This window comes from Ursus maritimus, unplaced genomic scaffold (genome assembly GCF_017311325.1).
Source record: "Ursus maritimus isolate PB19 unplaced genomic scaffold, ASM1731132v1 scaffold_19, whole genome shotgun sequence".
NCBI lineage: Eukaryota > Metazoa > Chordata > Mammalia > Carnivora > Ursidae > Ursus > Ursus maritimus.
The window spans coordinates 56,923,950-56,945,303 of NW_024424341.1; the positions used below are offsets into that span (position 1 = coordinate 56,923,950).

The 21,354-nt window shown below is 56.6% G+C and overlaps 3 protein-coding genes and 1 non-coding gene across 5 annotated transcripts in view; 3 read left to right on the forward strand and 1 right to left on the reverse strand.

Moving 5' to 3' along the window:
- Positions 1-4,703, forward strand: part of LIN7B (lin-7 homolog B, crumbs cell polarity complex component) — a 4,870-nt gene extending 167 nt beyond the window's left edge. Inside the window, exons 1-6 of one of the 2 annotated variants that reach the window (XM_040634283.1) lie at positions 1,099-1,207; positions 1,615-1,733; positions 2,008-2,079; positions 2,914-3,123; positions 4,092-4,255; positions 4,594-4,703. In XM_040634283.1, the coding sequence (XP_040490217.1) occupies positions 1,171-1,207; positions 1,615-1,733; positions 2,008-2,079; positions 2,914-3,123; positions 4,092-4,255; positions 4,594-4,615 (624 nt within the window). In that variant the 5' untranslated portion in view covers positions 1,099-1,170 and the 3' untranslated portion in view covers positions 4,616-4,703. Of the gene's footprint in view, positions 1-1,098; positions 1,208-1,614; positions 1,734-2,007; positions 2,080-2,913; positions 3,124-4,091; positions 4,256-4,593 lie in introns of those variants that run through there. The other variant, XM_040634282.1, reaches the window with a different exon arrangement.
- Positions 4,680-5,547, reverse strand: CUNH19orf73 (chromosome unknown C19orf73 homolog). Its single transcript, XM_040634432.1, is given in 5 exon segments — positions 4,680-4,955; positions 4,957-5,004; positions 5,006-5,161; positions 5,163-5,303; positions 5,464-5,547. Coding segments are annotated over 5 exon segments (705 nt in total).
- Positions 5,548-5,813: 266 nt separating this feature from the next.
- Positions 5,814-21,354, forward strand: part of LOC121103551 (liprin-alpha-3-like) — a gene marked incomplete at its 5' end in the record, with an annotated part of 22,989 nt that continues 7,448 nt past the window's right edge. Inside the window, 20 exon segments of the mRNA XM_040634433.1 lie at positions 5,814-5,954; positions 10,091-10,345; positions 10,615-10,716; positions 11,090-11,254; positions 11,608-11,682; positions 12,015-12,089; positions 12,401-12,622; positions 14,117-14,263; positions 14,372-14,506; positions 14,903-14,986; positions 15,142-15,273; positions 15,976-16,038; positions 16,190-16,269; positions 16,540-16,684; positions 17,247-17,434; positions 18,462-18,684; positions 19,352-19,515; positions 19,646-19,773; positions 20,497-20,590; positions 20,910-20,991. Of these exon segments, the coding sequence (XP_040490367.1) occupies positions 5,814-5,954; positions 10,091-10,345; positions 10,615-10,716; positions 11,090-11,254; positions 11,608-11,682; positions 12,015-12,089; positions 12,401-12,622; positions 14,117-14,263; positions 14,372-14,506; positions 14,903-14,986; positions 15,142-15,273; positions 15,976-16,038; positions 16,190-16,269; positions 16,540-16,684; positions 17,247-17,434; positions 18,462-18,684; positions 19,352-19,515; positions 19,646-19,773; positions 20,497-20,590; positions 20,910-20,991 (2,700 nt within the window).
- LOC121103577 lies at positions 20,696-20,802 on the forward strand. The gene has a single exon (XR_005835828.1). It is a non-coding gene; the product is annotated as a U6 spliceosomal RNA (small nuclear RNA).

Here is a 21,354-nt window from a genome sequence, read left to right on the forward strand (position 1 = left end):
ATACCTGCTCCATTCCTCTCACTTGGCAAAAGTCCTTTTCAGGATTCCATTTCCCCTTCCAGCTAATGGTGTGGTGGGCAGCAGTCAGATTTTCCACAGTCTTGTCCACGTTTCCTACATTTCTTTGGCCTCTCTAGAGTATATCTGATCCTACTGCCCATTTCTTTTTAAAAAGCATTCTCAACGGTTCCTCCCACCTGGTTTTCCTCCTACTTTCCTGCCATTCTTTATCTTCTTCCTAACTTTGAAATGTTAGGAGTTTCAGGGATTCAGTCCCAGGGCCTCTTCACTGTATATTATCTTGCCCCCAGCTAATGAACACAACTAATCACCAAGACAGGTCCAGACATTTCCAAATCTGTCCACCTGTCCTTCCTGTCTCCTATCCACGCTCAAGCCATCTCAGGATTGCTGGGAGAGCCTTCTGGCTGGTCCCCCTGCTCCCACTATTGCTGCGATCGAATCCAGTCCCCGCACCGTGGCTACACGGATCTTAAAATACACATTTGAATATCACATTTTACTCTCAGGAGTTTCCATGAAGTCCAAAGTCCTCATGTGTACGCCAACACACAAGGCCGTGCATGACCTGCGTCCTGCCTACCTTCTCGCCATCATGAACCATTCCAGTTCTTACTTCGTGGGCTCTTTCTGCCTGGAAGATGATTCACGCCCCACCTCCTGATGATCTTCCCTCCAAGGATTGTCAGTGGCCCTCCTAGAACAACACGTCTTCACTCCCAGTTTCTCATCACAGCCGTAGTTGGTTGTCTACCTCCCCTCCCGCACAGACCAAGCTCCTTGAGGGCAGTGGGCTTGTCTGCCCTGCTCACCATCGTGTCCAGATGTTTAACATAACGTTTGTCCAGTGAACATGGAGAAAAAAGAAAGGGGAGAGACAGGTGTAGCGGGCAGGGCAGTGAAACAGAAGGAGGTGCAAACAAGCTGCAAGAAGAGGGGTCGCAAACGGGACAGACGGTTGGCGACTGTGGGCTGGGCAGCCAGACAGGCGTGGCAGCAGGTGGGGCGGTCGCGGCGCCCGGAGCTGAGCGCACGTCGGGCCGCGCCCCCGCAGGGGGCGCCAGCCGCCCGGGGCGTGGCCTCGCCTAGCCCCGCCCCCCTCGCCGGAGACCGGGCAGGCGGGCGGCTCACGGCGGCGGCGGCGCAGACATGGCTGCGCTGGTGGAGCCGCTGGGGCTGGAGCGGGGTAAGCGCGCCAGGGGGCCCTGCCCACCGGCCGCGGCCCGCGTCCCGGACCCCGGTCCCCGCCCCTCCCCAGCCAGGCCCCGGCGGGTGGGCGGGCAGATCGAGCGGGGGTGGGCGGGGCGGGGCGCCGCGGTTTGTGGGTGTGGGAGGGTCCGTGGGCTTAGCGGGCCCAGGAGGGGCGCCCACTGCACAGCTCTTCCTGTGTGCGTATGGGCATCCTGGGGCGCAGGGCGCCTGGCCGGCCGCAGTCTCCCCTGCCCCCGGCGACTCTGCGGGTGTCCGACTGGGACTCGGCTGTCTTTCCCGGGATCTGTCAGCGCTCGCCCTTAACTCGGCTTCTGGCCGCATCTCTCCGTGCTTCTCCGCGTCTCTGACTTTGTGTCTCTGCGCCCCGCCCCCGCCCCGCAGACGTGTCCCGAGCGGTGGAGCTCCTCGAGCGGCTCCAGCGCAGTGGGGAGCTGCCCCCGCAGAAGCTGCAGGCCCTCCAGCGAGTCCTGCAGAGCCGCTTCTGCTCTGCCATCCGGGAGGTGAGAGCAGCGCGGCGCCGGGGCACAAGCGGTCGGCCGCTGTCCTGGTCGTCGCCCGGAGCCCAGGGACTACGCCTCCCAGCAGCGCCGGGGGCGGCCCGCCTTGGGGTGCCCGCGCTTTAGCTCCGGGGTTCTTCGGGAGTTGTAGTTTCCTCGGGCTCCGGGTTGCGGGGGGCGGGGCCGATCCTTGGGTGGGAGGGTCTGCGGTCCTGGACTCGGGCATCGAAGGGAGGAGGGAGCTGCTGTTTCCCTGATGCTGCGGCGTCTTCACCAGGTGTATGAGCAGCTCTATGACACGTTGGACATCACGGGCAGTGCTGAGATCCGGGCCCATGCCACAGCCAAGGTGGGTGCCCCCTACCCATCCCTCATGGTATCCACTGAACTGCATGGTGTAGCTTAGTAACTTCCTAAAGTCAGGTATGCCTGTTTTTTCATGACTTTTGCCAAATCTATGTACCAGCGTTACTATTATTTACTGATATTATAATCTCATATGTTGTACTTAAATGTCATATAAAGGCATCTTGAGCAACTTCAAATGGAAACTAGTGCCATATACCTGACAAGAAGATACCTTCGAACACCTATACAATGAAATAGCATGAAACAGTGAAATCTTTTTTTTTTTTTAAGATTTTATTTATTTATTCGACAGAGATAGAGACAGCCAGCGAGAGAGGGAACACAAGCAGGGAGGAGCGGGAGAGGAAGAAGCAGGCTCATAGTGGAAGAGCCTGATGTGGGGCTCGATCCCATAATGCTGGGATCACACCCTGAGCCGAAGGCAGACGCTTAACCGCTGTGCCACCCAGGCGCCCCTAAACAGTGAAATCTTTTTAAACTGTAGTTGTATGCTCTTTCTTGCTGCTTCCTGGAGGCTCTCAGCTCCTTCCAGGCCTTGTTTTTCTCTATTAAAAGTCGAGATTGGCAAGCGTTGAGTATTTAAGACACGCTCACACCAAGTGGAGATGTTCTCTTTGACATGTCTGAAGCATCCAAAGTGAATTAAGAGACACTCATTATTACAGTGTGAGCTTGTGTTGAACTGTGGCAGGTGTCGTCCCGTGTGGGAAAGTGATCTGGCCCAAATCGTTCTCCGTGGCCCAGATCCCCCCCCCCCATCAGCCTGCGCACCATGGAGCGGCCCTCACCTCCCAGGGCTTTCTCTCTCTCCCAGGCCACGGTGGCTGCCTTCACAGCCAGCGAGGGCCACGCACATCCCCGGGTAGTGGAGCTGCCCAAGACAGATGAGGGCCTGGGCTTCAACATCATGGGGGGCAAGGAGCAGAACTCCCCCATCTACATCTCCCGTGTCATCCCTGGAGGCGTGGCTGACCGCCACGGAGGCCTCAAGCGCGGGGACCAGCTGCTGTCAGTGAACGGTGTGGTGAGTGGCGACTGAGGCTGGGCTTACACTCTGTTCGAGGTAGCACAGTCCCTGCTGTTATTCATTCAACATGCAGTGGTGGAGTACTGCGTGCTGGGCACTGCTACAGACCCTGAGAGAAGTTTGCCTCAGCTCCTATATTCAAGGACTCCCTTCTTGGTGCGGGAGATTGACTGCAATAGTCCTAATCTGGGGAGGTATAATGAAGAAGCACAAAGCATTGCAAGAGCCCAAATGTGGATCTCACCAGACCAGTGTAGATGAGGGAAGTTTTTGCAGAGAAAGGAACATTTGAGTTGGGTTTTGAAGGACAAGGAGTTCTCCAGGCAACTAAGGTAGAGAAGAGTATTAGCAGCTAAGGTGTTGTAGGCACTGGCTGTGACTGTACACTCCTCCGAGCCGAACAGAAAGGGCTTAGGTCTAGAATTAGACGGCAGTACAGCTGGATCGGGAGTGGGGGCTGGCTATGCAGGGCCTGAGTGCCAGCCTGAGAAGCTGGGATTTTTGTCTCAGGGGTTCTGGGGAGCCATGGGAAGTCTGTGAATAGAAGGATAGGCTCAGCTTGGAGGTTGAGAAGGACCCCTTTGGGACTCTATAGGGGACGGACTGAAGGCAGAGACTGGAGGCCAGAAGTTCTAGGGAGGAGGCTAGGTGAAAGTCCATTGGAGAGAGGATGAAGCCTGAGCTGGGGCCAGGTGGTGGGGACAAAGAGGAGGGAGTCAGCAAGAGGGAGGGGGCTGGGGATTAACAGGCTTTGGGGACAGAGGGGATAAAGATGGACCTGGAGGTCTGGCTTAGTGAGTGAGGGCAGATAGGGCTTGTCCCCGACATGAAGGTTTTAAGGGGGGACACGAGGCCTTGACATCTCGGGCTGGTACCAGGCCCACCAACAGCAGGTCCCATTTCCAGTGTTGGGCTGGATGTGGGTGGTAGGCCCCAGGCCCAGGTGTCTGTGCACTGCCTTGCAGAGCGTTGAGGGTGAGCAGCACGAGAAGGCAGTGGAGCTGCTGAAGGCAGCCCAGGGCTCCGTGAAGCTGGTAGTGCGTTACACACCTCGCGTCCTGGAGGAGATGGAGGCCCGCTTTGAGAAGATGCGCTCTGCCCGCCGGCGCCAGCAGCACCAGAGCTACTCGTGAGCCCTTTGCCCCCACACCCCTGGCGTCCCTGTTGCCTCCTTTATCCCCAGAGTCCCAAACCAGGCCAGTGATTTCTGGGACCTTCATGGCTACCTCCAGCCTTGGCTCCTCTCCCTGGGGTTCTGACCCTTGACCCCGACCCAGGCTCTTACAAGCCATTCTGGCTAAATCCCTTGGGGACACCCAGCTCACTGTCATCCCAAGATCTACTCTCCGGAATCCATCATCCACTTCCCTGGGCCCTTGGCTCTGGAACCCCGGTCCTGGTTCTCTCCCAGGCCTCCCCGGGTCCCCTCCCCTGAGCTTGGCTCCCATCTCTTCACTCTCTCTGCAGGTCCTTAGAGTCTCGAGGCTGAAACCACAGTATCTGGACCCTCACCCCGCGCCCTACCCTGTACAGTATTTATTGTCACCGGCTCCTTATTTAAAGATCTTTGACCCCCACTGAGTGTCTGTGTGTCTGTCTTGCATCGTGGGGTTAGAGTGTCTTGGGATGTGGGGGAGGGAGAGAAGCTGAAATCTAGAGCAGGCCGGGAAGAAACCCTTTTCAGAGTCTGAGAGCAGAGGAAGAGTTTCCCCCAAGGTCTGAAGGCGGAGGCTGGCCGGCTTCCTAGGCATAAGTCCAAGGCGGAGGCTGGGACCCTGTCTGGGTCCCAGTACGGGGTCGTAACCGAAGACAACGCCGCCTGCCCTTAAAGAGAGACTGAGGGCGAAGGCCAAGCCCCTTCTGTAGCTGGTCTGACAGCGGAGTCCTGAGAAGCTGCAGAGCCGGTGGGCGGCCTCTGTGTGGGCGGGGTGGAGCGAACCATTAGCTTCGTTCGCCAGGGGAGCCCTGCAGGCTGTACTATCATCAGCGTGGGGGGTGGAGGTGCCGCATGCAATTCCCGAGGTGGGCGCAGGGGGTGCAGAACAAGGTGCACTCGCCGACCCGGCATTTACCCCACCTTCCAACCTGAGCGCGTGTCTCCGGAAGCCGCCCCCGCCTTAAAATCCAACCTTTACTCCCACCTCACCGCCGGTCCAGCCCTCGCGTCCCGTGCGGCGCTAGGGCCGGCGCGCGCCACCTCCGAGATCCGGGGTCGCAACTTGCATTCCACGCCGCGCGCCACTAGCTCCAGGTGACATCATCCCCCTGCCGGACTCCGCCTCCCGCCCCAGCCGCCGCACGCCGCGCGCTTATTGGCCAACGCTCCTTGAGCCCCGCCTTCCGCTCTCCGCCCGCGCGACCCCTCCCACTCCGTGCGGAGGCGGGGTTTAGCCACCGGCAGGCGCCGACGACGCCTCCCATTGGCCATTCAGAGCCGTCTGTCAGTCTCCTGTTAAAGGGGCCACGACCGCACGGGAGCTGGGGTGGGGGGGAGGGAGGAGGAATTTTTTTTGGGGGGAGGTGGGATTTGGGGGGCGCTGGTGGGCACCCCTGGATCTGGCGGCTGCGGCCTCGCGGGGGGGAGGCTGAACGGTGATAGGGGCAGGGGGCTATTTTAGGGGGTAGAGGGCTGTGAGACCGTGAGGGGGAGGGGGGGTCCCTAGCGCCCAAGCCGGAGCCAGAGACGCGGAGCCCGCGCGAGCGGCGGAGACAGGGCTCCGGAGCTACAGATCCGGGCCCCGGCCGCCGCCAGGGGCCCCGCCCGGTCCCCCCACCCCACCCCACGTCCCTCCTGAAGCCCAGCTCCGCCCGCAGCCGCCGCGGACCAGGTAGGTAAGAGCCCGGCCCAGCCCGCTTGGCAGCGCCCACCCCGGGGACCCCTCGCCGATCCTCCCTCGCCTTCCCGAGATCTGGACTCCCTTCTTTATCCCAGGGGGCTCTGGAGTCCAGATTTCACAGCCCAACCCCAGAGACTCAGGCGTGCCCCTCCCGGCTCTCAGAGTCCCCAACCGAACCCTAGAATCCCAGGCGTACTGCCGCCTTGCGCCTCGTCCGGGGCCCAGGAGCCTGGATTTCCCAGTTCAGCCCCGGCAGCCCCCTCTGGACCTACATCCTCCTCCTCGGCCCATTCCCGGGAGCTCCAGACACCTGCCGTGGCTGTCTCAGACCCCCGGCTAGGGCCAGCTGCCCCCCGTTGGGTGTGCATAGTCCCCTATTCATGCACTCGGTCTTCCCATCTCCAGCCTCCGGCTTGAACAGCCAGCCTCCTCCTTCGGTCCAGGCCGGCTCGGAAGCCGCCCTGGACACAGGCCCGCTCTGGAGCTGTCCATGGTCAGCGCACTCGGCAGCCTCACCTCCCCCACCTCCCGCTGCTGCTGCCGCCGGGGAGGGGGCGCCTGCGGCGCGGGGAATACCCCCCGCAGCGCCTTTGACCCGGAGATACCCGGGGCCCTCTCCAACCCGGGCGCCTGGGCCTCAGCGTTCCGCTGGCGAGCCTCTCGGCCTGTCCTCAGTACCCCAGGTTTCTGGGACCCCGGCTGCTTCTTGAGGAGTCAGGGCTTCTGAATGTTCCTGCCTGGTCCACCCTTAGGGACCTTGGCATCCAGGGATCCAGCTCCCACCTGGCTCTGGAAGCCCTGTCGGTGCTCACTCCGTCTGGCTGAAGGCCCAGCTGGTAGCCCCCACCCGCTCAGGACCTGGGAATCCAGTTTCCCAGCTCTTGCCCCCTTTAGAGACCCAGTGCAACAGCCCCTGTGCCCCTCAGGCAAATACACCCAGCCTCCTGGCACCCCAGCATCTGCCTGCTTAGGGATTTGGGCACCATGACTGTCTCCCTTTGAGGGACTTGGAATGCAATTCTTAATGCAATTCTCTGGCTTCTGCCCACCTTCCCCCTTGGAGACCTAGATGCTTTGTCCCTGGTCCTGCATTGCCTCAGGGACCCAGGAGTTCAGACCCCAGCTTCTGTATTGCCCACCAAAACCACCAGCCACAACCCTCCTTCCCAACAAGGACTCAGGCTCCAAGCTTCCATCTCCTGTCCTTTATCTCCACAACGATTCAGGAGTCCAGGCCCCCACCAAGTATCAAGCCCATTAGCTTTTACCCTTAGGGACCCAGGTCCCCCCAGCCTCACAACCCTCCTCAACTTGACATCTCTAGTGGCCTTATTAAACCCCTGCCTCATCCCCATATCATCTCAGGCACTGGGCTCCCTGGGGGTTCTCTTCTCTATTCGCTGAGACCCAGTTTCTTGAGATGTTTCCAGCACCCTATCATGATGTTTCCGTCATGATGTCCCATCCTCTGAGTACAGCTTCTCAGGCTGATGAGCCAAACATACATTGCTTCCTCTAGATGTGTTCTGTGACCTGGGTTCATTAGATGATCTAGAACCTACCCACTATCTTCCATATTTCCAGTTAAACTGTGCCCTTGCAATGCTCTAGATTCTTTCTAAATCTTAGAACGCTCTCAGTCAATATCTCTGTTCTGTTTTCACCCATGGTATGCTCTCAATTCTAGGTTAGATGCTAAATTCTAGGCATGTATTTCCCCAGGGGAGTTCAAATGTCTTGATAATGCCCCCAAACCAAATTCTGATCCCACCTTCTCCTCACATATGTTCCAAATTTTTAGAAACAGTACTTGCTTATTCTCTGCTAAAATTTTATTTTAAGTGTGTTCTAGGCTCCAGCCACATCCTTGGCATTGTTCTAGATTCCGTTCTCTTCCCAGGGGCATTCTACATTCTAGAATATGTGTGCTCCAATTATGTGTTCTAGCCTTTCTCCAAATTGTGCTATCAATTTTAAAATGCACTTTCCTATTTTAGGTTCCATCCACTTCTACAGTCTTAAATCTAAAGGATTCTCACTGAAATGTTGTACATCTTCCTTTTTTCATGTACTAGGTTCTAGACCCATCCGTTCCCACCTTTTCTGTCCATCTTTTCCCTAATGTGACCTTCCTTTAGAACTTACCTCCTGGAGGACTGTGGGCTTCCTCCTCCATCTGCCACCTTAGCATTCTAAGCAGGCTCTAGGCCCATCTCCTCTTTTGGAGTCTTCAGCTAGAAATGTCCTCATTTCCAGAACATCTCCCCCACCCCTTCCTTTGCCAGCTCAGTCCTTATGCCAGTAAATTCTCAATTCCCAGCATGCTTCTGAATCTTCCCCCAGGCACTTCTAAGTTCCAGGCAAACTCTTTGCTACTTTCTAGGGTTTTTTCCCCCCACCCCCAGGGCATGTTCTGAATTCTAGAGTCTACCTTCTGCCTTGCGTCTGTCATCTAGACACATGATAACACCAAGAGTGTGACCCCTGCTATATTCTTTGTTACACCTGCATCCCTGTAGGTTCTGGGTTCTAGATGTCTCCTGACTAGGTTTGTCATGCATTGCACTAGGTATATTCTTAGATATCATTATGCTCCCCTCTGTGTTTGGGGTTCTTCAGTGACCCAGACCACTTTTTAATTTATTGGGTTGCTTTTGACTGTTCAGGTTCCAGACCTGGGTTCTAGAATATGCCCCTCTACTTGGCCCTATGTGAGGCTTTTACCCCAAGCACACTGTACATGTGGAAACACATGTCCTTTCTGCACTCTGTACTGTCTTCATGCCAGTGGCTTTCCAGATCCTATACCCAGCCTTGCTAAATTTTATTTCCTTCTCAGTGAATTTGAAGTTCTAGAGCGGCTTCTCGGAAACATCCTGTGTTGCCTCTCCCGAGAAGATTCTGGGTTTTAGATACCATGTTGGTTTTGACCTGTCTCCTTATAAATATTGTCTTAAATCTGGCCTCTGGTGTCTGTCTAGATTCCCAGGGGCACCTCTTCAAAGACCCAAGGCTGCAGGCATCTAGCTGACTTCACTCCCAGGTTCCAGGGCCCTCCATCCCCTCCTCTTCTCATTGAAGTCCAAGACCCCAGTTCCAGGTTTTGGACATAGTCTGCACACTGGGTGGGGCTGGGAACTATCCACTGTCAGAACCGGTTATGCCGCTGCCTGGAGGGAGAGAAGGAAAGGAGGGAATAGAGTGAAAGTCCCTCCTGCTTTCGACCAGGCCAGCTGGACCCGTCTGACCTGATGTGTGTGGAGGGAGCGGCTCAGGAGACCTCCCTTCATCTCTGCCCACGGTTCATGCACCCAGATTCATGGGGCCTGGGGGCCTGGACTCCTGGATTCTGGGGGAAGTGGGGTCTGAAGGCTGGGATTTCTCGGTCTGAGGTTGAAATCTCAGATTCTTGTGTCCCTGTCTGACCCCCAGGATTGGGGAAGAGGCGGCTGGAGGCTCAGACTCCGGGGTCTAGGGGAGAGAAGGGAATTGGGGACCCAGCCTCCTGTAACCTGAGGTAGGAGGGAGCTGGATTTTGGACTCCTGGGTTGTGGGAGATGGCTAGCAAGTGGAGTGGTTTTTAGATTCTTCTGGAGCTGGGGTCCAGGTATCTGGGAAATTGGGGGCAGGAGTTGGGCTGGATAGGTGAAGACCATCCCTGTGAATCTGTACTGGTACCACTGACCTAATTCTGTGGCCCCAGTTCTTTGACCTCCTGAAGGCATGGTTCTCAGCTGGGCTTGTCTTCTCATTCATGCAGTGGGTTAATGGGCATTCCCAGCAGGGTCAGAATAGGTAGACTGATTTTCCCCCATTGACTCAGGCAATGGGTCACTTGGCTTTGGTTTCTCTGGTCTGAGATTTGCTGCCAGTGCCTGATGGAGTCTGACCTCGGTTTCCCAAAATGCTCTCACCCACGTAGCTAGGCCTGATTTCCTGAGAGCAATGAGTTTCAGTTTATCCTGTGCCGTGATCAGAATGGATGGGCCCCAGTTTCTTCTGTACAATGCCTGGGTTGCCCCACCTCGGTTTCCACTACGGAGTATCCCAGTGGCCGTGCCTCAGTTTCTCTGCCAGTGCCGCGACGAGGCCGGTCTCTGTTCCCTGCCCCCTCCCCACTCCCGCAGGCCAGCACCGCCGCCATGATGTGCGAGGTGATGCCCACCATCAGCGAGGATGGCCGGCGGGGCTCGGCGCTGGGCCCGGACGAGGCGGGCGGCGAGCTGGAGCGCCTTATGGTCACGATGCTCACGGAGCGCGAGCGCCTGCTGGAGACGCTGCGCGAGGCGCAGGACGGGCTGGCTACGGCGCAGTTGCGGCTGCGCGAGCTGGGCCACGAGAAGGACTCGCTGCAGCGCCAGCTCAGCATCGCTCTGCCCCAGGTCTGGGCGGGACCGGGGCGGGGCCTGCGGGAGGCGGGACCTCGACCACCGAAGGCGCGGAGAGGGCGGTCCGGAAGGGGCGGGACTTGGCGCAGGGAAGGGAGGAATGCATGGAGGTGGGGGCTTGCCGGTGATGGGCGGGGCCTGAGCCGCTGGAAGGGGCGGGATTTAGCAGGGAGGGGCGGGGCCTTCAAATTTCCAGTCCTGTGTAATGAGGGAGAGGGGAAAATATTGATCTAATTGTCCGGATCCTGCCCACATCTGGACAGGAGTTTGCGGCTCTGACGAAAGAGCTGAACTTATGTCGGGAGCAGCTGCTGGAGCGGGAGGAAGAGATTGCAGAGCTGAAGGCGGAGCGCAACAACACGCGGGTGAGGGGTGTGGGGCCGGGGCCTAAGCGGAGTGGGCGGGGCCACGAGGTGTTGCAACCTGACCCATCTTTTTTACCCATCTTGCCTTCTTGTCTTCTCCTCCCTGCTCTCACTTCCTGGCTGGTGTCCTCTGGTCCCCCCCTTCCTTCACATCTCCTCCCTTATCTCCATAATTGTTCTTTTCCTACACCATTCCTTCTTTGACCATGCCCCTACCTCTGATATCCCTCTCTCTTCCTGACCTCTCTCCTTACCCCTTTGCTTGGCTCCACTCTTCCTCCGTGTGTCCGCCCCACCTGTCTGAACCACCCTTGTCCTCGACCCTGCCTCTCTTCCCTTGTCTCTTTTCCTTGGCCCGGTGACCACCCTGTAGCTTCTCCTTGAACACCTGGAATGCCTGGTGTCCAGGCACGAGAGGTCACTGCGCATGACCGTGGTAAAGCGCCAGGCCCAGTCCCCGGGTGGGGTCTCTTCCGAGGTGGAGGTGCTCAAGGCTCTAAAATCCCTCTTCGAGCACCACAAGGCCCTGGATGAGAAGGTATGCGAATCGGGAGAACCTGGATGTAGAACTTAAGCCCGTGGTTGTCTGGGGCTGTACTGGATAGGAGAGATTCTGGCCGTGATACTGGGGATGTCCTAAGTGGGAAGAATGTTAACTGAGATTGATTGGGACGGGCGACTCAGACTGGGACCTGACTGGTTGAAAAATGAATTTCGGGGGTTACCGGTGGGTGGGGCTGCCTTGGTAACTGGTTGGAGCTACACATCCATTACGGGTAGAGAAATGCTAATGTCGCCCTATCAGGCCGTCCCAGGGGTGTTCGGCCTCATGGTCAACTGTCCTAGATTTTGTCTGATCCCCATCTCACTCTGTCCTGCCCTCATCCCCAGGTCCGGGAGCGGCTGCGGATGGCATTGGAGCGGGTGGCGGTGCTAGAGGAGGAGTTGGAGCTGAGCAATCAGGAGGTGGGGGCGTGGCCAAGAAGGAGGAGGGACTAAGGAGCTACCAATGGGGTGGAGCTGATTGGGTGGGTTCGGGGCTAAGGGAAAGAACCGGCTATGGAGGAAATGATTGGATGGGGAACGTTAAGGCCATAGAGGATACCGCCGCTAGGAGGCTAGGGGGAAGAGTAAGGGTGGACTTCTTCACACTGGGCGGCTAAGGAGAGATACAATGAAGGCGCAGGGTCTAAAGACAGACTGTGGGATGGGATGGCCCCAATAGGACCAGTGCCAGTGGGAAGTAGAGCCGGGGGCCCTAGGACTCCTTTTGTCCTGATCTCCGTTTCCGTTCCCAGACGCTGAGCCTTCGAGAGCAGCTGTCTAGGCGCCGGTCGGGGCTGGAGGAGCCCGGAAAGGATGGGGACGGGCAGGTGAGAGGTGGAAGTCCTTCGCTTCCCTTGCTCGTCAAGGATCCCCATCCCTGTGACCTCGACTCAGCCCCCTAACTTTGTGATGGTCCTTTTAATGTTTGGTATGATCCTCACTACCTCTATGACATCTGAAGTCCAAAGATCCTTATTGGCCTTGGACCTCTGATTCAAGTGCTAGCTAACTTCTGCGACCTCCAGGCTGATCTTTGATTCCCTCCCTCCCCCATAAACTTTCTCCTTGTATTCTCTCTGTATCTCTGTGTTCCCCACTCCGGGTTCTGTCCCTTCTTCTCTCCCTGTTCCCACTCTAGCCCCTTGCCAATGGCCTTGGTCCTGGCGGGGATTCGAACCGGCGCACAGCAGAGCTGGAGGAGGCCCTGGAGCGGCAGCGTGCGGAGGTGTGCCAGCTGCGGGAGCGCCTGGCGGTGTTGTGCCGCCAGATGAGCCAGCTGGAGGAGGAGCTGGGCACCGCCCACCGCGAGCTGGGTAAGGCCGAGGAAGCTAACGCCAAGCTCCAGCGCGACCTCAAGGAGGTGAGGCCGGAGCCCCTGGTGGGCTGCCCTCTGTCCCTCCCTCCCCCAACCCTCCCCGTCCTCCTTTCCCCAAAGTCACAGAATTCATGAATGGTGGAACCTGGATTCGGTCCACAAGCTGTGTGGACTCTCCTCCTCTCTGAGCCTCAGTTTGCTTACCAGTAGAATGGGATTTAAGACCCTTACCAGAGGGTTGGCACATGACACACACATGGTAGGCGTTCAATACCTGGTCCAAGGGATATTATCATTGGGAAATTCTCTTGTGCTTTTTTTTTTTTTTTTAAGATTTTATTTATTTATTTGAGAAAGATCATGAGCGGGGAGGGGTTGGGGGAAAAGGGCAGAGGGAAGAGGGAGAAGCAGGCTCCCTGCTAAACAGCGAGCTGGAGGCATGGCTCTATCCCACAACCCCTGGGATCACGACATGAGCCCAAGGCGGATGCTTAAACCAACTGAGCCACCCAGGCACCCCACTCTTGTGCTTCTAAGTTGACGTCCTTTGTCTGCATTTCACCCCATCCTGGCTTAGGCCCCTTGATCCTAACTCCTATGTCCCTGGGACTGCTGGGAAATGTAGGGTATGGATTCTGGAAGTCATTGGATGAGAAGAGCGAGCACTTTATTTTTCATCATCCATTGGGACTTTCACCTCAGGTTTTAAGCCTGGATGGCCCTGGGGCCTGTTGGGAAGTGTGGCCCCACCTCATGGACCCCTAGGCTGAAGTCTCTCTTCCTTGAGACCCTGGAGCCCTGTCTTAGGTTTTCTGAGCCTGTGCTACCCTGGGGCTCTTGGGAAATGTTTCCTCCGATGTGAAAAAGGGACTTTTGTTTTTCATGAGACCCTAGGGCACTTGCTCTGTGATTCTAAGCCTGAGCTGTGCTAGAAGCTGGTGAAAAATCTAAGGCCTGGATTTCCTTCTTTCTTTCTCTTTCTTTCTTCTTTCTTTCATTTTCTTTCTTTCTTTCTTTCTTTCTTTCTTTCTTTCTTTCTTTCTCTTTCTTCTCTTTTTTACTAGCTTCAGAGGTAGAATTTAGTGATTCATCATTTGCATATAACTGGAATTTTTTTTTAAAGGTAGTTATTATTCTTTTTAAGTAAACTCTCCCCGCAGGGTGGGGTTTGCACTCACTACCCCAAGATCAAGAGTCACATGCTCTACTGACTGAACCAGCCAAGTGCCCCTAAGGCCTGGATTTTTGAGGAGAGTGGGCCAAGAAGAGGTCATCCATATGGGGAGGTCTAAGACAGTACACCCTAGAAGCTCATGGGAGGTGTGGTACCACCATTTTAACTCTCAGGTGGCCGGGGTGCTAAGGTTGGCTGTTCCTGAGAGTTCTTGGCCGGTGTGGTTCCACCATTCTGACGCCCAGATAGCAGGAGACTTCATTTCCCAGGTTACCCTGGGGTGCCTGATCTGGGGTTCTAAGCCTACACTACCCGCCGGGCTTTCTGGGAACTGGCGTCCACGTGACCTTTTGCCGCCTCTGCAGGCGCTTGCGCAGCGGGAGGATATGGAGGAGCGGATCACGACCCTGGAGAAGCGCTACCTGAGTGCCCAGCGTGAGGCCACGTCTCTGCACGATGCCAACGACAAGCTGGAGAACGAGCTGGCCAGCAAGGAGTCGCTGTACCGGCAGGTGGGGGCACGGCCGGGGAGGTGACGTGGGGGCGAGGCCCGCGGCCTGTGTGACCTAGCTGCTCTCCTTCCCCCTCCACCCCCCACCCCCACCTCTGTCCTCCCTCAGAGTGAAGAGAAGAGCCGGCAGCTGGCGGAATGGTTGGACGACGCCAAGCAGAAGCTGCAGCAGACTCTGCAGAAGGCGGAGACCTTGCCCGAGATAGAGGCACAACTGGCCCAGCGCGTGGCAGCGCTCAACAAAGTGAGGAGAGGCCTGGGGCGGGAGTGTGGGGGTGCGGGGTAGAGGGATGCGGCCGGGCCTTCAGTCCGGAGGGGTAGGAGGCTTGCCGCTGGGATTCTGGGGAAAGGGGCGGGGCCAGGGGGGTCTAGGAAAGTGAGAGAACGTGGAATGGGGGCAGGGCCTGGGGGTTTGTGGGGTGTTCTCTAGTCCTGACTGACCGGGTGGCCCGGAACGCAAAAGAGACAGAAGGGACCCTGAGGAAGGGACAGGGCGTGAATTCTGGTGCAGGGTCTGGAGTCTCTCGGGGGAGGAGCCTGGAGCTGGGGGGCGGGGCGCCCAGCCTTAGAAGAGGCGGGGCCGGAGCCTGACTGGTTCCCAGTGGGGTAAAGTCAGATGCCCTGGCTTCCTGTCCGCTAGGCTGAGGAACGTCATGGGAATTTTGAGGAGCGGCTTCGGCAGCTGGAGGCCCAGTTGGAGGAGAAGAACCAGGAGCTGCAGCGGGTGAGGGGGCGGACGACTGCAGAGCGGGTGGGGCTTTGAAGCTGGGGCGGGAGCTTGGGTGAGGGGGGGGAGTTGGGGGGGCGGGAGCCCAGGGCAGGGGCGGTACTCCGGGCCAGGCGGGCTTGAGCATCCCTGTCCCGCTGTCCTTTGGGCAGGCCCGGCAGCGGGAGAAGATGAACGATGACCACAATAAGCGGCTGTCGGAGACGGTGGACAAATTGCTGAGCGAGTCCAACGAACGCTTACAGCTGCACCTCAAAGAGCGCATGGGGGCGCTGGAGGAGAAGGTGTGCCCCAGCCCGGGACTTCAGTAACCTGCAGTCCCAGACCGCCTCTTTCTGGAATCCCGGAGCCCCAGACCTTTCCCCAGACCAGTTAGCTGAGATCTCAAATCTGGGCATCCGGAATTTGAATTCAACAAGCTTCTCTGGACTGTTGCTGGGGCCTTTCTTTCACCTGGTCTAAACACCCCAAGAGCTGAATTCTGGGGCACCCATGCCCTGAGTTCTTGGCTTTTCCTCAAGCTTCTCACCCTTTGAACCCTCACACTTTGAAGACTATTTATTTATTAATTTTAGACAGAGAGTGTGAGCAGGGGGAGGGGCAGAGGGGGAGGAAGAGGGAGAGAATCTCAAGCAGACTCCCTGTTGAGGGCGCGGGTGGGGGTGTGTGTGTGCTTGATTTCACGACCCCGAGGTCATGACCCCAGCCTAAACCAAAAGTTGGATGCTCAACCAACTGAGCCACCCAGGCATCCCTGGACCCTCAAAGTTCGAATTTTTTATTACACAGGATGCTGGGTTCTGGGGCTCCCAGGCATTCCCCTCCTCAGATGCATCTTTGGCCCCACAAGCCCCATGCCCTCCAGCTCACCATTCCTGCCCACCTCATTCCCCTGGGGCCGCCTTTGGCCAGTCTCTGGACACTTACAGCCCCAGGACGTGCCCCTTCCAGGCTCCACCCCCTCACCGTCCCCCTGTCCTCTACAGAATTCACTGAGCGAGGAGATTGCCAACATGAAGAAGCTTCAGGATGAGCTGCTGCTCAACAAGGTAAGGAGGGGTCTGGAGGAGAGGGCCTGGGGGCCTAGGACCAGGGACGTGGAGCAGGCATTGCTGGGGGGTGGCATCAGCCAGGCCAGGAGGGGCTATTCCTCAGGGACGGGGTGGATTCTGACCTGATACCTCCAACTCCTCCCACCAGGAGCAGCTCTTGGCAGAGATGGAGCGGATGCAGATGGAGATCGACCAGCTGCGGGGAAGGCCACCATCCTCCTACTCCAGGTGACCCTAGTCCTGCCTCACTCCTGCTGGTAGGAGCCCCCTTGGCCAAGGTCATCCTTCCTGATCTCCAAGTCTTCCCCAACCCCACTCCCTATTCTCCCAAGGCTTCCACTGACTCCTGTTATTTTTGATACCTGACTTCATGACCTCTGACTTCTGACTTCAGATCCCCCTCCCAGTCCTCTGACCCCAGGCCTTTTCCCATGACGCCTGACCTCTCTGCCCTTTTCCTGGCCCCTGGGTCTCTGACTGCCCTCTCCATGCCCACAGGTCTCTCCCCGGCAGTGCCCTGGAGCTCCGTTACTCCCAGGCACCCACATTACCTTCTGGTGCCCACCTGGACCCCTATGGGCCTGGCAGTGGCCGGGCAGGCAAGAGGGGTCGCTGGTCAGGGGTCAAGGATGAGCCCTCCAAGGTCAGCAGCCACTTTTGGGGCCTGGACTGAGCAGGGGTGGTGGGCAGCAGTAGGAAATGGAGTCTAATACGCGGGGCTCTGGGAGGGGCTTGGGCTGAGAAACAGTGTCTCTTGGACCCATGTTGTCTATTTTTTTCTCCCGCAACTGCATCCTCTCCACTTGCCCGATGTCTCTTCATGTGGATATCCTGCTACCTGGTGAGAACCTTAGCAGAATGATGAGGTGGGGAGAGGGGTGGTGAATGGGAGATGGGCACAGTGTAGAATCCTAGAATGGGGGTGCAAGTTGAAGAAAGCAAGTGGCCTGGGTCAAGGGAAATGGTGGAATCAGGAGATGGGATAGAGTCCTGGGTGGGACAGTTGGTCAAGGAAAGGGACTTGTCAAGAGACAAAGCTGGGCTGGGAAAAGTATGTGGGCTGGATCACAAGGTGAGGCCAGTCCTTGTCAGGGGATATGGGCAAGGTCATGGACAGTGGACAAGGTCGGTAGAGGTGAGGGAAGCCCCAGCACCTACCTTGGCTCCTGCCCACCTGACATCCTTTTATCCCCACACAGAGACAGGAGTGGGAGCGGTCTGCCCCTGCGGGGTCCATGCCACCCCCGTTCCCGGGGGAGCTGGATGGCTCAGACGAGGAGGAGGCTGAGGGGATGTTTGGGGCTGAGCTGCTCTCCCCCAGTGGACAGGCCGATGTGCAGACGCTCGCCATCATGCTTCAGGAGCAGCTGGAAGCCATCAACAAGGAGATCAAGTGAGCGCTGACCCAGTCCTTCTCCACCCTGCCTGAGCTGACCCTGTAACCCCTCTGAAGGCCTTAGCACATCTCCTCTCTTACTATCCTCAAGGAATTCCCCCAGCCCAACACTCCCTCCAGTAACTAGGAATCCCTCAGGATATACCCAGAAGTCTCCTCTGTGCTTCATATCTATCTATTCCTTACCAAGTATTCACAGTTTCCCAATACACCAAAAGCTGCATTCCCAAATACCCAAGTTCTCAAGCCAGTACACCAAGAATCCTCCAGTACACCCTAGATGTCATGGCTTCACACAGCTAGTACCCAGAGTCTCCCACTATCTCAAGAATCTCAATACAACACAAGGTCCCCAATCCCAAACACCAAGAGGCTCACCCTAATACTTCAAGAACCTCAATTCAAGATACCAAGAATTTCGACTTAATATAACAAGAATCCTCGATTTATCACGAATCCCCCGCTGACATAAAGTCTACCCTGATTTCCCAGAAATTGCCCTACTTGGCAATTCTCTAACAACACACTCTCCATGGGCCCCCGCAAATATACGAACATGACCTCCACTTTCCATCCAAAGTCATTGTGAGTTGAGGCATTGATTCACATACCAGATGACCCCATGAACTTCCTAGATTCTGGGTTGACCTCAGAGTCCCTGATCTCCCCCCAGTCTTATGATCTTGCTCTTTCTTTCCTCCTTGGAATTGGACCTCTTTCCCATAGTAATCTTTTTTATGATTTTATAGAACCATGTGGTTATCATCATGGAAGCCTTGATGCAGACCCTGATCTTCCTCTTGTCCCTCATCCCTCCATGACCTCCTGAGCCTCTCATGACCCCCTGACTCCCCTTGAATCTGTGAGGCCATGATGAATCCACCAAGACCCTCTAACCTCATTATGCCTTCCTCAGAATTCTTCTGGCCCCACCAAGCCTTCCTGGCCCTTTGGGATCCCCAGACTCTGTCTCCCATTGCTTGCCTCTGTTCTCTCACCCAGTCTGCCCCCTTTCCCTCCTCAGGCTTATCCAAGAGGAGAAGGAGACAACGGAACAAAGGGCAGAAGAGCTAGAGAGCCGGGTGTCTGGCTCTGGCCTGGACTCACTGGGCCGCTACCGCAGTAGCTGCTCACTGCCCCCCTCCCTTACTACCTCTACCCTTGCCAGCCCCTCCCCTCCCAGCTCTGGCCACTCAACGCCCCGTCTGGCACCCCCTAGCCCTGCCCGTGAGGGCACCGACAAAGCTGTGAGTGTTTTGAAGTCTCCTCATTTTGGTGGGGTGGCTGGTGGAGATGGGAGACAGGGCTCCCCAACCAACAGCAACAATAACCGCTCACACCAGTGATTTTCAAAAGCAACCTAGCTTTCCCTAAAAGTTTCAACTTAAAGGGCATAAGGAGGAAGCTGAGCCATGGGGTATCTGAACCCTAACTAGTACTTTACTCAGATTTGGCCTGCTTTTACCTGTTTTATGCAGTAAGTTTCTTCATAGGGTTTTTTTTTTTTTTTTTTTTTTTAAGGTTCCCATGACTAAACATAACATTTGAGAGCTAATATTAGATTCTCAGAATTGATCATTGAAGAGGAATAAGACATATTAGTCCTATTTTATTGCCTTAAATCCAGTTTTCCGGCTTCCAGAATGTGTAACTCATTAGCTTTCCTTGAGTCTGAGAGGATCCCACTCCTGACACCAAAAGCTAGGATACATAAAAACCGGCTGGTCAAGCTCCAGGCCGATTCATTGCCTTTATGTTTCTGCAACTTACCCCCACCTGATCTAGGCTACCTTCAGAAATGGTACCCCAAACCAGGGGCATCCCAGACACCCCCTAGTAGGCATCCCAACTAATGAAGAGCCCCCGGCATGACCTCTCCAATTCAATTTAGCCTCTCTGCCTTTCTGTCCCCAGAATCATGTCCCCAAGGAGGAAGCTGGGGCTCCACGAGGGGAGGGGCCAGCCATCCCAGGAGACACCCCACCTCCCACTCCCCGCTCTGCTCGCCTTGAGAGAATGACACAGGCCTTGGCTCTGCAGGCAGGATCCCTGGAAGATGGGGGGCCCTCACGGGGAAGGTCAGCAGGGACAATGGATAGGATGGGGAGGGGTTTGCTTGGGAGGATGTGTCAGGGGAATGGACACGGACTTGGGAGGAGAGGAAACATCCCCGATGGGGTCTGCCCTCACTCTGTCCTGTTCACCCAGTGAAGGCACCCCAGATTCCCTGCACAAAGCCCCCAAGAAGAAGAGCATCAAGTCGTCCATAGGCCGTCTCTTTGGCAAGAAGGAGAAGGGGCGAATGGGACCACCAGGCCGGGACAGCTCTTCTCTGGGTGAGGACTGTGATGCCAGCCCTCTCTCCCTTCCTCTCTTCCTTCTTTCCTTCCTCTCTTCCTTCCTTCTTCTTTTTCACAAGTTCACTTGACGTTCTTCTGAGTCTTCATTCATTTGGTAATTCATAGGATGTGAAAGGGGCAGGACTTGGCAGTGGGAGAGGGAAGGAAGAGGGACAAGGACAGGGCACTCTGAGGCCTGCCTGGGTGACTGGAGGTGGGGAGCTAAATGAATTTTATTATTGCATTTACCTATTTTTTAAATAGAGAAAGAGAGAGAGCCACCTAAAGCCAGGGCTGTTGGTGTGCTGCAGCCTGCTTGTACTGGCCTGTGAAAGCCAAGAGTTCAATTTTCAGGAGTTTTGTGGGCTGCTTGACATTACATCGGTAGCCTGAAATTGGTGGGATTCTTTACACCAATGGAAATTGGCAAACACCACAAATCAGGGAATACGCCCGCCCTCTCTCTCTCCCTCCCGGGGAGCCAGTGGTTAAAGAGTTACTAGCGTCCCACTGCCACCTTACCGAGGCCAGCCCAGGGAACCCAGCCCTGTTCTGGGGATGTCTCCAATTCCCGGCCTGGCAGGTGAAACTGGTTCCTGTTTGGCTTTATCACTCCCTCGGGGCCTCCGCTTCCCTGGCCTCCTTCTCAGCAGCCCCCGACATCAGAGAGTCTCCTTCCTACTTGAGACCCTCCAAACTCTGGCCCCTCCCTGCCTTCAGCAGGAACACCATCGGACGAGACACTGGCCACGGACCCCCTGGGGCTAGCCAAGCTGACGGGCCCAGGAGACAAGGACCGAAGGAACAAGAGGAAGTGAGTGTGTGTATAGGGTGGGCTGGGGGAGGCCACTTACAGAAATTTCCTTTTTTTTTTTTAAACCTTCTTCCAAGTTTTCTGTTTTCATAAAAAGTGCTTTGGGGGCTCAGTTTGGCAGCCCATATATTAACACTGGAACGATCCAGAGAAGACTGGCATGGCCTGTGCGCCAGGATGCCAGGCAAATTCATGAAGTGTTCCACTGAAAGACAAAACCGTGCTTCGGAGGGGCTTTGTGGGAAAGGCGCCCATCCAGGATGGCTGGGTGGTCTCTCTGCCCCTGAGAGCTCCTGCCCTACTAGGCCTCTGTCCCCAGGCACGAACTTCTGGAAGAGGCCTGCCGCCAGGGCCTGCCCTTTGCTGCTTGGGATGGGCCCACCGTGGTCTCCTGGCTGGAGGTACTGGGGCCCAGAATTGCCCTGACTCTTGATCCCAACTCCTGTGACAGCCTTGCCACTAAGGGTCACTGGTGCCCCCCAGCATCCTCCTCCTAGCCCAGAGTGGGGTGGGAGGAGGGGGATGAGGCACTCGGAGAGGTCAGCCTTCCTGTTGATCCAAACAGCTTCCTCCTCCTTGTCCCCCCATCCCTGTGCCTCTGGCCATGCGCCCCTCGGTGCTGCTCTCCTGTTGTCTCCGTGTCTTCCCACATCTCTCTCTCATTCTATGGGGTTCCCTGTGTCTGATATTTTGCCCCTCTCCCCATCTCTGTTTTTGTCATTCCCCACATTTCTTCCCACGTCTCTGGGGCTTCCCGTGTCTCT